General features: G+C 45.2%; 1 protein-coding gene across 1 annotated transcript; it reads left to right on the plus strand.

The window, feature by feature from the left end:
* The first annotated feature begins 2,261 nt into the window (after positions 1 to 2,261).
* Positions 2,262 to 11,932, plus strand: LOC125514121 (disease resistance protein RPV1-like). Its single transcript, XM_048679381.1, has 3 exons — positions 2,262 to 4,754; positions 5,448 to 5,525; positions 11,548 to 11,932. The coding sequence occupies exons 1-3, from the start codon at positions 2,310 to 2,312 to the stop codon at positions 11,665 to 11,667; spliced, it is 2,643 nt and encodes an 880-aa protein (XP_048535338.1). The 5' UTR covers positions 2,262 to 2,309; the 3' UTR covers positions 11,668 to 11,932.
* Positions 11,933 to 14,123: the final 2,191 nt, after the last annotated feature.

Genomic DNA, 14,123 nt, shown 5'->3' on the forward strand with positions numbered 1-14,123 from the left:
GGCGGCTGAGGCGCGGGGCCAATGATGGCGTGCCACGTGGCGGCGGAGGGAGTGGGCGGACACGTCCGTCAGTGGCGAATTTTTTCCGGCGCGCGCGAGGTGGCGGATCTAGGGTTTCGGGGTGAAGAAGAAGAAGAAAACGGAGGGGTCTTTATATAGGCATAGAGGGAGCTAGGAGAGTCCAAATGAGGTGCGGTTTTCGGCCACACGATCGTGATCGAACGCTCTAGATGATGGAGCAGGTTTAGGTGGGTTTTGGGCCAAATTGGAGGGGTGTTGGGCTGCAACACACACGAGGCCTTTTCGGTCCCTCGGTTAACCGTTGGAGTATCAAACGAAGTCCAAATGATACGAAACTTGACAGGCGGTCTACCGGTAGTAAACCAAGGCCGCTTGGCAAGTCTCGGTCCAATCCGTAAATGTTTAATCCCCACACACAAAAGAAAGCTAGAAATGACCACCGGAGGAGAACGAAGCGCCGGAATGCAAAACGGACAACGGGGAAAATGCTCGGTTGCATGAGATGAACACGTATGCAAATGCAATGCACATGATGACATGATATGAGATGCATGACAACGACAACAACACACGGAGACAAAAACCCGAACCCAAGAAAATAAAATAACTTAACACCGGAAACGGCAAGAGTTGGAGTACAAATTGGGAAAGTAATATCCGGGGTGTTACATAAAACTCAAATAAGAGATCTAACCAGAAGGTTCAACTTAAGAACTCCGGTTGGCAAAAAGAATCAAATCGAACGAAGCAACAAAAATTAAACGACGAAAGAAAACAACTTCGTTCTAGTAATCTGGATCTAGGGCAAATTTTACAGTAGAAAAAACTTGTTTAAGTTGGTTAAACGGATAGAGGGTTTCGAGACGAATCCCTAGGCACTTGAATCGCCTGATTCCGATAAACGAGCGAAAAGTTAAACTAAAACAAAAATCGGATCAGGAATCGCGATCAGAAAAATCGCGGATTTAATCCAAGAAAAAAAAAGGCGAACGCCGAATTTTTCTCTTTTTTTCGGCACGGAAAACGAGGCGCGACGAACCTCGGCGGCGAGATCCGGCGGCGGCGGCGGCGGACGTCGGCGGCGGCTTCTTAGGGCGGCGGCGGCTTAGGGCGCTTTAGGGTTTCCCCCGGGGCCGGGCCTCGGCTTATAAAGGCCTCCCGGGTCGGTGTCCAGGTCAGACACGGCCCGTTAAGTCGGTTCGTTTTTTTAATTATTCCGCTTGGAAGAAAAATAAAATGAAATACTAAATTGACTCCAAAAATTCCGAAATAAATTTTAACGGGCTTCTAAAATCAAGACGCACAAGATGAACATTTATTTGGGCCCTAAATGCAATTTTGAAAAACGCACTTTTTTCCTAAATTCAAATAAAACACCGAAAAACTCCGAAATAAAATCTTATTTGATTTTATTATTAAATCCTCAATATTTCTTTATTTTGGGAAAGTCATTTTATTCCCTCTCTCATATTTTTGTAATAGAAATAATTGATGATAAAATAAATAAAATCAAATGATCCTATTCTCAAAATTTGAGAAAACTTAAATATGAAAATAACAATATCCTCAACTCTCTCCGTGGGTCATTGAGTTGCATAGAATTTCTAGGATCAACCAAAATGCAAAATAAAATATGATATGCATGATGCTCTAATGTATAACATTCCAAATTGAAAATTTGGGATGTTACATTTAGTGTTCCTATGTTATGACGCCCACCAGCCAACAGATAAACATACTTTAAATATCCAGATTCACCTTGACTAGTCAACCATTAGGGCGAGTTGGATGGGGAGGAAGGTATTAGAAGTCTAATTGACCATTAGAAGAATTAATTATCAATTATGGGTGTTAGATGAGCCTCATAGATTTTGTGCATTCCGTTAGTCACTATCTTTTTTTTGCGGGGGCGTTTAGTTACTATCTGCGGCCACTAATTTATAAGTTATTAATGTTAATCATAGAAAGATTCTTCACTTGGTAACTAAGCATAACCATGTCGGGTTTACATTTTGGGTCTGTCTATGACACATCTAGATGTGACATAGTTATGTCACATCTAAACTGATATTCACTTTGTTTGTGGTCTATTTTTTTTGTCTTTGTTTTTTTTGTTTCTTGTTGCTGCATTATGTATTTATGGAAGCTTAGATGTGACATCCTTAAAAAACATCTAGATGTGAATTAGTCAAACTGTTACAGTTTATTCTACAAGACTAATTTGATTTTACTTCCCTCTGCAGATTAGGTCAAGTCCAGTGCATGCCAATGCTCCTCGAGAGCTCACAATGCATGATTTGGTGCACGATCTTGCAACGATAATTTTGGGTCATGAATCTATTGTTCTAAATGCTACTGATCCGAGGACTAGGAAGAAAGCAAAACGTCGTTATTGCCGACATGCACAGTTGATCAACTACCAGAATCAGTATAAGGTTTTCAATTATCTGCCAGGCAACATCAGATCCTTCCATGTAAGACATTCAGAGAAACAGCAGCTTCCCCAGAAGGCATTTTCCAGAACCAAGTACATACGGGTCTTGGACATAAGTGGATGTTTAGTTGTGGGGCAATCTACTCCAAGCAACATACTTTTGCCATGTTCCGTGCTTCAGTTGAAGCTACTTAGGTACCTTGATGCCTCTAGCCTGCCAATCACATCACTTCCTGAGTCTTTCCATTCACTTCAAAATATGGAAACTCTAATTCTGTCCAATTGCTCACTTGCAACCTTGCCTGACAGTATCTGTAGCCTCAACAAACTCTGCTATTTGGACCTAGCTGGCAATGCGAGCCTCAGTAAGCTCCCTGACAATTTTCATCTTCTTAACAAACTCATGTTCCTAAACATGTCTAGTTGTTCCAAGCTAACCGAACTTCCTGACAATTTTAGCCTGGAGTGTTTAGAACATTTAAACCTATTAGGTTGTCATGAGATAAAAAATCTACCACAAGATTTCGGCAATCTTGAAAATCTTAGGTTCTTGAACCTTTCTGATTGCTACAAGATTTCAGTTCTACCAGAATCATTTTGCCAACTGAAGCATTTGAAAGACCTAAACCTTTCAGATTGCCGTGCCCTTATAGTAGTCCCTGAGTGTTTTGGCGACCTTTCAGAACTTGAATCTTTGAACGTAACAAGTTGTCCCAGGCTAGCACGGTTGCCTGAGTCAGTCTGCAAGATGACTAATCTGAAGTGTCTCAATTTGTCATATTGCTTAGGGATGCTAGAGCTCCCCTTGTCACTAGGTGATCTTAATCTCCAAATATTGGACATTTCTGCTGGTGCTCTCGGTCACTTGCCAGATAGCATCAGTAAAATGGCTAGTCTCACCCAATTTGTGGTCACGTCAGGACATCCTAGGGTATTTGGAGAAGCCCAGGAAATTAAGAAGAGTCTAAATTTACCAGGCCGCACAGTACACAGAGTACGCAACACAGGAAGATACAACAGTATTGTTGAGCTTGGACATGTGAATTGCCCTGAGCTGTTAATTCGATCGCTTCAGCGTGTCAAGAGACCGGAAGATGCAGAGACAATCAAGCTGCGTGATAAATCATGTCTTAGACAGCTAGCTCTCCATTGGAATCAGAAGAATATGAATGCTGATGCATCCTCGGCTGAATCTATTTTGGAGAGGCTCATACCAGCTCGAAATCTTGAACAGTTTATGATACAAGGGTATATGAGCAAGGGTTTCCCTAACTGGATGTCGCACATATCCTCCCACCTCCCTTCTGTTACCTATCTGAGTCTTTTTGATTTAGGTGCATGTGATAATCTTCCTCCATTTGGGCAGCTACCAAATTTAAGAAGTCTATATCTGCAGAAAATTCCCAACGTCACGAAAATTGGCAAGGAATTCTATGGAGAGGGTGGAACTTGTACGAAATTAAGATTGCTACAGTTGAAGTCGATGGACAATTTGGTGGAATGGTGGACAACACAGACAGGCGAAGAAGATGGAGAATTTTTAATCCCTAATTTGCATAATCTAGAGTTGAAGGACTGCCCAAAGTTGAAGTTCCTACCATATCCCCCCAGAAGTATGTTTTGGATCTTGGACAATAGCAACGAGGCTTTGGCAGGACCAAGACTTGGATTTTGGGAACTCTCGTCTTCCACTCTTCCTTGTCGCATGGGTATAAAAAATTGCATCTTTCGTTCTTCCGAGTGGTGCATACTACAGCAATTCCCCGCTCTCGAAGAATTCTCATTGACCTCCTGCCGCGGCTTGAGGGCCTTGCCAGAGGCCATTAGCTGCTTCACCTCTCTCAAAAAACTAAGTTTGATGTCGTTGGAGGACCTTGAGATGCTGCCGGATTGGTTGGGATATCTCCCTTCTCTACAAGTCTTGGGCATAAAAGATTGTCGCAATTTAAGAATATTGCCTGCAAGTATGGGAAATCTCACTGCTCTGAGAGTACTAATGCTTCTCGAGTGCGAAGGACTATATAGGTTGCCGGAATGGCTAGGACAGTTCAGTTCCCTGCGAGAACTTCACATCAGAGACTGTTCCAACATCACATTTTTGCCTGAAAGCATAAGAAACCTTACTGCCCTGGAGGAATTGTACATTTCTGGATGTTCAAGTCTGGTCCATAGGTCCCGAAGGGAGGATGCATGTAAGGTTTCTCACATCCGTAAAGTAATATTAGAGCCAGAGGAAGAACCAAATGAAGAAGGACAAGAAGAATTATTAGCGCAAGAAGAAGGACAAGAAGAATTAGAGGTACACAACTACAAAAAGCCCTTTTATTACATCTTTGTAATTACAGGTAATCACTTATAGTTTCATTTGCACATGTTATTGCAATGATCTTGAAGACCTGGGCATTCAAAGCGTGCACATATGTTTCACTTTCGTGTATGTCCATATGTCATTCACGTACTCAGTCACTTTATATGACTTCTGCTTTACTAACTCTTAAAGACAGGATGTTAGAATTGCTGCCAAACCCCCTGATTACTGTACCACAGTACTGAACTTCCAGATTAGCAATAGACCTGGGCATAAAGCCTTGTCTCTCAAAAAAAAATCGGTGTCAAATGTGTATAGGGCCATAGTTGGAATTGGTGTAAGCGGGCAGGCGCGGGGTGTGTGGGGGTAGCCTTTTGGGTCGAACATATGTAACTCGGTTCTGTTATATAAAGGCATCACATGGTAGCCAAAATAGACTTGACAAAGCTGGTAGGCTAGACATAAGATCACGAGGGTGACCGGACTAGCCCTGGTGTGATGGTCTTGATGCGTCTGATGACCTCGACGGACTTGTAGTTGATTATACTATGTTGTTAGTTCATGAAAGAGGAGCACGTAGTCATGCTCTAGTGATGTAGGGGCTGATCCATGAACCTCGTTAACACATAGTCTCTCAGTTTACTTTCCGCAATGGCCTAATCATGTAAGTTGTAGTATGCACAGGAATCATGTATGGATAGCCTATGGAGAGAATTAAGTGAAAGATGGTCAAGACATAGAGAGGACCGAGAAGAACTAGAGGTATGAAACTCCAAAAGCCCAGTAACTTTTAATCTAGGAATTATGGTTTCATTTGCACTTCTAATCTAATAATCATTGTTTCATTTGCACATGTTCTTGCTACTAATCTAAAAATGTTAGTGAATTATTTGTGAAAAAATGTCCACAGATTTGTTAAAATGTTCGTGAAACAAAAAAAAATCATGAATTTGAATAATGTTCACAAAATCCAAAAATGTTCACGAATTCTAAAGATCTTCATGATTTTGAAAAAATTTAAAAAATGTTCATGAAATCAATAAATAATCCCTAATTCAAAAGATGTTCATGAATTTGAAATATGTTCACGGATTTGAAAAAATATCAAGAAATTCATAAAATGTTCATGAATTCAAAAAATCATGAACATATTTTGAATATTGAAAAATAAAAAATAAAAGAAAATAAGAAAGAGAAGAAAAATTAAACAAAAAGAAAGAACCAAAGGAAAAACAAAATGAACGAAGCCGAAAAGAAAGAACAGAAAAGCATGGCCCATGACCAGCACTGCCCGCATAAGGGGCGCTCAAGCGATCCATGCACAACTTCTGCCTGATTGGAGATCGGCGTTGTTCTAGTGGCAAGTCATTTTTCTGTTTTCCCCTCCCTCCCACGAGCTCCCGGGAACCCTTAGTCCGCCGCCACACCCCCTCCCTCAGCCATCCCCTCTGGGCCACCCAGAGTCGCTGCCGGGCGAAGCCCGGCTGGCAGGGGCGGCGGCGGGGCTTTCCCTTCCCCTCTCCGCTCGTGTCCCACGGCTGGCGCGGGGCGGCCGGTCGAGTGGGGGCGCTAGGCTATGGCGGGGTCCAGCGGCACATCTTCACGGCGGCGACAAGAGTGCCTAGTGGTGTCGCGTTGGCTTCCTGGGAAGCGTTGGTGGTGCAGCGACTGCCGAAGACTCAGATCGGGCGGTGGCGTGCTCAGGCATCTTCTGCCAGATCCCTTCAGGTTTGGCCTCGGGTGGTTGCGGGCGATGTAGGGTGGTGGCAGTGGTCCAGCAGGGAAGCTGCATACGTGGTGGTGGTTTGCAGTGGCGTGGCTGCAGCCATGGTGGCCAGCCTGAGTCTGGTTGCGGCGGCGGGACGTGTTCCGACGTCGGTTCGTCTGCGGCCGGGTAGGGTGGGCGCTCTCCCTCTTCTTCTTTTTTTTAAAGCAACTTGGCTTTATTACTTAACTGTTGTTGGGCAAATCACCCAAAACACGGTCACCCACATGGGTGCGTATATCGGACTCCCACTGCATGCATACAGTGGTTTTGATCATACATGCGGCCAAGGTTGGCCAATTCATGAGCTACTGTATTTGCACTTCTCCTACAAACCGAAATGGAGAACTCAGGGAACCAAATTTTCAGTTGATATTTCATGTCCTCGATCACCGCAGCGTATGCCGAGGAATCCACCTTCCCCGGGTCAAGAGCATCCGCCAGGAGCTGTGAATCCGTTTCAAACTCCACTCGGGTCATACCCATATCTGCAACAGTGTTGATCGCTTGTGACATCGCCATGGCTTCTGCCGAGAAAGCATCGCTGATATTCTCGCCTCGACTTGCCCGTGCACAGAGTAAGTGACCATCCTTCGATCTGATAGCAACTCCCCATCCTGCATGTTGCTGGCCAGGAACAAACGACCCGTCGACGTTAACTTTGTATACCGAATCTTTGGGGGGGGGGGTGCCATTTGTCCGGCGATGGTTTGGCTTCTGGCTTCCCGAAAATCTGCATGAACTCAAGGACGCTGCTTCTTGATCGTCGAGCCACTTCTTCAGCCGAGGTAGGCATGTCCCCTTCTCTCATTATGTTTCTGTTCGACCACCACATCCACCAAAAGGTTAGCACTAGTAGTCGCTTTTTTTCATCAAGACCCCACAGAAAATCAAGCATGAATCTCTTGCGCTCCGCACGAACCTGGCCCGGCGAGGCATCCCCATTGAGGACACCAAATGTCTGTTCTGTGGCAAGGCCGATGAGGATGGAGCGCACCTATTCATCAAGTGCAAAAACGCTAAGGAGGTCTGGAGGGAACTTGCTATGGAGAAAGAGAGGGCTGCCCTAGAGCGCATCACGTCCGTGCTGGCGCTCTCCCTCCTCTGCTGATATAGGTACGGGCCTCGGCAGGCAGGGGCAGTTTCTTGGTGCAGATTTTGGGGCTTTGCTCATGTCGAGTAGGGGATGGCCGAAGAAGGAAGGGGGTCTTCGTGGAGAGAGGCAGGGCTGTCCCTTGTCCGCGATGGCGCCGTGCGGTGTGTCCGACGGCTACAACTTGGGCTGCCGGAGCTCCCCTCACATAGATCTAGCCGGCGCGGCCACCTGTCTTGCCAAGATGTTCACTTTGGGGTGGAGGGGGGGGGGTCTTCTGCCCTTTTCTGGTCGGGCGCGTCTGTATGGTGTATCAATGGCCGAGAGGTCTCGTATGCCGGGGCGGCGGTCCTAGTGGTAGGAGCTGGCGTGCTCATGGACGGAGCATGCGACTCAAGCGTTTTTCGGTGACCATGGCCATGCAGGGGGTATGCCGTTCGGTGGTGGTGGTGAGGTAAACCGTACCACATTTTATTGATGATGAGTATAGACGGGGTGAAAACCCATTCTGACTTGTCTAGCCGCCGGCGGCGGCATTCTGGCGCCGTCCCCTTCTTGAAGGTGTTGTCGCGGTTACTCATTGTTCGTCGTGGTGCTAAAGGAAACCCTGATCTTTGGATTGGGCGATGGCGGCATTTTGGTGTACTTCCCTTTTTGAAGGCGCCGCCTTGGAGCCCATGGTTTGTCATGCTCAGACTCTCTCATTGCGGTGGCTTGTCCACAGTTAAGGGCCTCGGCGACTTCATAGTGATGCTTCTTGTGCAGCTGATGTTTGCTTGGAGTTGTTTGGGGTGGTGTTGCTGTTTCAATGTCTTTGTATCCAGCCTTGGGTGTGTGTTGTGTTGTGGTGGCGTGAGCTTGTATTGGATTGCTCGGTGATGGTTGCTTTATATATAAAGTGGAGGAAACCTTTTTTCGTCTCGTTCTAGTAGCAAGTGTTGTATTGAGTTTTGCATGCATGGTCTGTACCAGTGCTATACCGGTGTTAGGGCAACTCCAACGCTTACCCCAAACGGACGTTCGTTTTGTCCGAATTTCATCCGTTTGGGGGTGGCAATGTGGTCGTGTCTGCCCAGATTTGTGTTTGCGTCGGCCGGGCACCGAACGCGCGGCCACATCTTGTGCCCCATCTCGTCCACCGGAGGCCAAGTACAATAAAATCAAGCATAGAAAAAATTGATTAAATCAAACATATAACAACATGTTCAAAATAGTCTTTTATTACAATCCAATTAAAATATTAAAAATATCAAATAGTCTTACAAAACCACTCAAATTTTGTGCACACGAAAAGAGATTAAACCGATAGATCTACTGATTGCCAATGTGATCCCACATGTGCTCAACCAAGTCATCTTGCAGCTGCGTATGAGTGTTTCGATCACGCATCTCACGATGAAATTGGACAAATTGTTCAAAGGTTGCAGGAGGTGGGTTCTCAGGCTCAACATTCTCACCCTGGAAATCAAACCCTTGGTTGTAGATGCTGCCATCATACTCATCCTCGATGATCATGTTGTGCATGATCACACAAGCAGTCATCACCTCTCAAAGCTTCTGAGTGCTCCATGTCAATGCAGGGTTTCGAACAATACCCCATCGAGACTGAAGCACACCAAATGCATGCTCCACATCTTTCCTAACACTCTCCTGCATTTGGGCAAACCTCTGTCTCTTCTCTCCTTGCGGATTGGGTATGGTCTTCACAAGAGTGGACCACAGGGGATAGATACCATTAGCTAGGTAATATCCATTATTGTAATGGTGGCCATTGATCTCAAAGTTGACCTCCGGGCAGTTGCCTTCTGCAAGCCTTGCAAACACTGGAGAATGCTGAAGAACGCTAATATCATTGTGATAACTAGCCATGCCGAAGAAAGAATGTCATATCCACAGATCTTGTGAACCACAGCTTCAAGTATGACAGTGGCACCTTTTACATGTCCCTTGCACTGCCCCTGCAAAGCAAATGGACAGTTCTTCCACTTCCAGTGCATACAATCGATACTACCAAGCATGCCCGGAAAGCCCCTCTCGGCATTAATCGTCAACAACCTCTCTGTATCAACGGCATTTGGTTATCTCAGGTATTCAAGACCAAACAGAGCCACCGTGGCCTTGCAGAAACTGTACATTGATTAGAGACACGTGGACTCACTCATATGAACATACTCATCCACAAGGTCACCAGGAATTCCATATGCAAGCATGCGAATAGCCGCAATACATTTCTGGTAAGAAGAGAAGCCAAGCTTGCCAAGGGCATTCTCTTTGCATTCAAAGTATGGGTCATATGCAACCACTTCTTCTCGAATACGATTGAACACATGCCTTCTCATTCAGAAGCGGCGACGAAATTGATGCAGTTTGTAGAGTGCGATTCTCTCAAAGTAATCGGAATAGAGGAGGTCGTGCCCTTTCTCCCTATTGTGGTTCAAGGCCGGAGCATGGTCGGGGATTGATCCCCTAAACCGAGGCCGCGTCGTACTGATGTGGTCATGGACGACCAATGCTGCCACCACTATGTCCTCATCGTCCGAGGACGAATCATCCGATGAACAAATGAAGTTGTGAAAGTACTCATCTCAGCTTTCCATGGTACCTTGCGAGCAAAGCATCGAACACCTTGCGGTCGTGGTGGAGATGCGGCCGGAAAGGGCACGTCGAGCCCGTTGGTAGGCAGCAAGGTGGACGATCGTGGGCGGAGGGCAGAGCGACGACAGGGGAGGAAGAAAAGGGGTTGTTCCACCGACGGGCAAAGCAAGGTGGACGGCAGGCGTGGCGGCGGTAATGACGAGGGGCCGAGGGAGGAGCGAGGAAAGGGGAGGAAGAAAAGGGGCTGTGTCACCGACGGGCGGGCCATGGGCAGACAAGGGCACGCATCGCGCCTGTCCGCGTGTGTCCGTTCGGCCGCGAACGCGGCCCATACTTGGGCCGGGAATGCGTCGAAAGCGGACCGAAAACGGACATTTGTTTGTTTGCTCCCACGCGTTGGGCCGTGGTTTGTGTCTGTTTACCCCCAAATGGACGCGAGCGGATGATTTGGGGTCGTGCCTTGGAGTTGCCCTTAGCACGCGTCATGTCCGTTGAACTTGTCCTTGGCAACGGTCTGTTTGCTTATCTTTTGGTGTTCTTACTTTTACCATGATTACCGGTGATTTAGATTTTGCTCGTGGAATGTACCGGACCTTGAATAGACAATGCAAAATGTTCCTGATGTTCACCCTTTCACCTCACCTTGTCCTAATCCAGGAAACCAAAACAACTCTGCTATCTCGGCCCCTAAACTCAAATCCTTCATGCCTCGATCCCTCGACGAATTTATCTAGAATTTTATGTCAGTATCCAAGTTTGCTAATCTACTCTATATATACTTCCTGATCTTCATATTGACATGTGGCTTGACCTTCAAAAACAGGCCACAACATGGCCCCACTTGGCAATTGGCACCCCCCTCCATCTACCTCAATTGCGAGCCTCCTCTAATGCGCCCAACATTTCTCAGCTAGGTCCCATGTTGTCTATGGCCCATGCATGGAATTGTGGCAAGTTTAGCCAAGTCCTAGCTCCATTTTTGCAGACGTAAGGCAGCTTAGCTAAAAAAACACAGGCATACTTCGGCATTCGGCATTCTTAACCTTCAATCGAACATGTCCCAACTCCCTTACTTTTCATCTCAAAAGCAATATAAGGAATAGACTGATTAGGTATACAATTTCTGGCATAATCAAGCTATGCAATTATTAGAACTTTGTGTTGAGACATGGTGTTAGTATTACTTGCTTTCGATAGCTTAAACTTTTGGATGCACTAATTACTGATGCAATGAAATTTAGTAGTATTCTGTAATATGAGCCATATAGTTTTTTATACCTATTTCATCATACCATGAATAACTGAAAATACTATTCTCACTGAACTCACAGATGTCGGACTCAGACTCTGAACATCTCTATCGTTTTGGGCAAGAAGATTCAGAAAATGAGGATGACGAGCAAGAATATTGGGCAAACGAGGATGACAAGCAAGAAGATTGGTACCTATAAGATCTCAGTAGTTTGCTATCAACATATGCCGAATAGTGAGTTGCTGTGGAGACCTCTGTAATTTGCAATCACAATCTTATAGGTACTCAACTACAAAGTTACTCCCTCTGATCCAAAATAAGTGTCGTGGTTTTAGTTGATCGGAGGGAGTACCAAGTACCAATTTTCTTTTTCAAGAAATATAGTACAAAGCAGAGCTTACATACACGCATGTACAATCTGACCATGATGTTATCTGTAAAAAAAAAATACCGCGTTAAAAACACTGGTCTTTAATCATAGGTCAAATCGCATCAAATAGTCGTCACAATGTGTATCTGGTTATTTGGAGGAGTACAATTCTTGACCAATGCAAAGTATGGAAGCACTGTTGTATCTGTGTGCAATGTTCGTTTTGGTAGATCACTTGTTATGGGCTGAAATCGAACCAGCCACATATCGCTGGAAACATAAAACAGAGTTAAGGCAGGAAAACTGGATATGCTGCAACAGGTTCATGGTTTCGTTTTATCAAATCATGGATCAAAATCCTCTTGTGGAAAATAAAGTTAAAAGCCGACATCCTAAAAACTAATTTCGTTGGCCATTTTTGTGAACTAAAATGGAAGTGCCTTGAGGCACACCATTCTCCATGGCATACAATTACGGAGTACTGACTGCTTATGTTTATTGATATGATTTTAAGTACCCTGTATATCCTATGTACTTCCTCCTCCTGAAGTCTGAATCACGCAACTGTGGAATTTTGAGTGCCGCTGAAGGGTTCAATGATTGTCTGAACTCTGAAGTGTCTGTGCTGCTAGTTTATCAATCTACTTGTGTAGACGAATATGTGTCCTAGTGTAAAACATCTGTTTTGTGCCGGTGACTATAGATGGTCAGTTTTATCTATGGAAGATCAACGCTGGCAGCCTACTACGGCTTCCTGCATGTTCATACCTCTAGTGATTCTCTTACATTCATATTCTGAAGTGAAGTCGTATTGTGTGGACCCATCTTGCGTTGTGCCGGGAAGCAAAGCTAATTAGTGCGTGGGCGATCCACTGATGAATAACATGTAAATTACGGGTCGCTGGATTCCCATCCGAAGAAAACAGAAACGGGATGGGTGGATTAGATCCAGAAGCAAGAGTAAAAAAAAAAAAGGAGTGCAAGAGGCACGATCTTGGACCTTCGCAAACCCACGCCGTCGTTTGGGGGACATCTCGTGCCGAGCAGCTCGCGGATCGGTTTTGGCAGGGAGGTATTCTCCTCGTCAGACCTCCGTTGGCGGCGGTGCGCCCGTCGCACGGCCAGGATCAACAGCCTGGTCCAACTATATTTGTGAAACAACTTCTTCAGTTAACATTCAGTCTTCAATTACGGTGCAAGGTAGAAGCGGTGTGTCGGCGAATCCTGAGCGTCCATCAGCCATCCAAAGGAGTATATTATATTTCTCCGGTAGTCACTGTCGCTGCCTGAAGCTTTACCTTCTCCTTTCTTTACCTTTTTTTTTTGCTTTATGCTATATAATTGATTGCCTTGAATATGTACACTTCATGGCAAGTAAGTCATTGCTTGAATCTGGACGGTACATCAAATCTGCAACAAAAGCCTCTCGACCACAACTCGCAGCCAGGCAAGTTTTGTAGTTGGCTTGAATGAATATATACCCAGAATCATCTGCAGTGTCATAAGCCCAGAGACATACATGAAGCAATGTGGATGGCAAGAAGGCTTGAGCAATCTTGTACTGTATCCTATAAAGAGACAGATGCCACCACCTGTTGAACTTGTTTAATCTGCAGTTACAACTCAGCTGAATAACAAACAGTTTTAGAATGCCAAACTAAAAAGCATGTGTGAACAAGTCAGCGAATTCAAAAATCATATCCATGCATTAGTCATTGGAGAAGATGAAAATGGCATCCCTGAAGTTGTGCTTGTACTGTACTGATAGACAGTTTGAGCAATATCAGGAAAATGCGATGCAGAGAAGCAACTACAGTTACACTTATATGCATGCTGCAGAAGGACTCAATATGGCCAAGCACAGTTTTACCTCGAGAGTCCAATTGGGAAACCTCAAAGTCACCACACTAGTAGATACTAGCAGCCGTGACACATTCCTGTATTCTGAGTCTGCTTTTTGAGCAACCTGTCGGTTAACTAGTAACTGCAAACTAGTCAAAGTCAGAGTAGCAAAATGGCAACATGCTTTGGCGCAACGGCAACTGTCTGAACTGCAAGTATGTCGTTCCAGCCTTCAAAGCACTGCCTTTACAACGCACTTCTAGGATACTTCCTTCGATTATTAGGAGCAGACTGGCTGTATCAATGTAGTGAGGTTCAAATGGAATTCAGAAAAAAGACTATCTGATATCACAATGCCTTCTGGAGAGATAATCCAATTCTCTAACGAGACGCTGCCTAATTCTCAATGCCTCCAAAACCTCAAGCAATTGCCTAAATTGATG

This window comes from Triticum urartu, chromosome 6, assembly GCF_003073215.2.
Source record: "Triticum urartu cultivar G1812 chromosome 6, Tu2.1, whole genome shotgun sequence".
Lineage (NCBI taxonomy): Eukaryota > Viridiplantae > Streptophyta > Magnoliopsida > Poales > Poaceae > Triticum > Triticum urartu.

What these genes read in the sequence shown, in the direction of transcription:
- LOC125514121 (XM_048679381.1), top strand. Translation starts at nt 2,310, where the DNA reads ATGCATGATTTGGTGCACGATCTTGCAACGATAATTTTGGGTCATGAA. An exon ending in AAGGACAAGAAGAATTAGAG is followed by an intron (nt 4,755 to 5,447) that starts GTACACAACTAC and finishes TAGTATGCACAG; the next exon opens with GAATCATGTATGGATAGCCT. An exon ending in AGGACCGAGAAGAACTAGAG is followed by an intron (nt 5,526 to 11,547) that starts GTATGAAACTCC and finishes CTGAACTCACAG; the next exon opens with ATGTCGGACTCAGACTCTGA.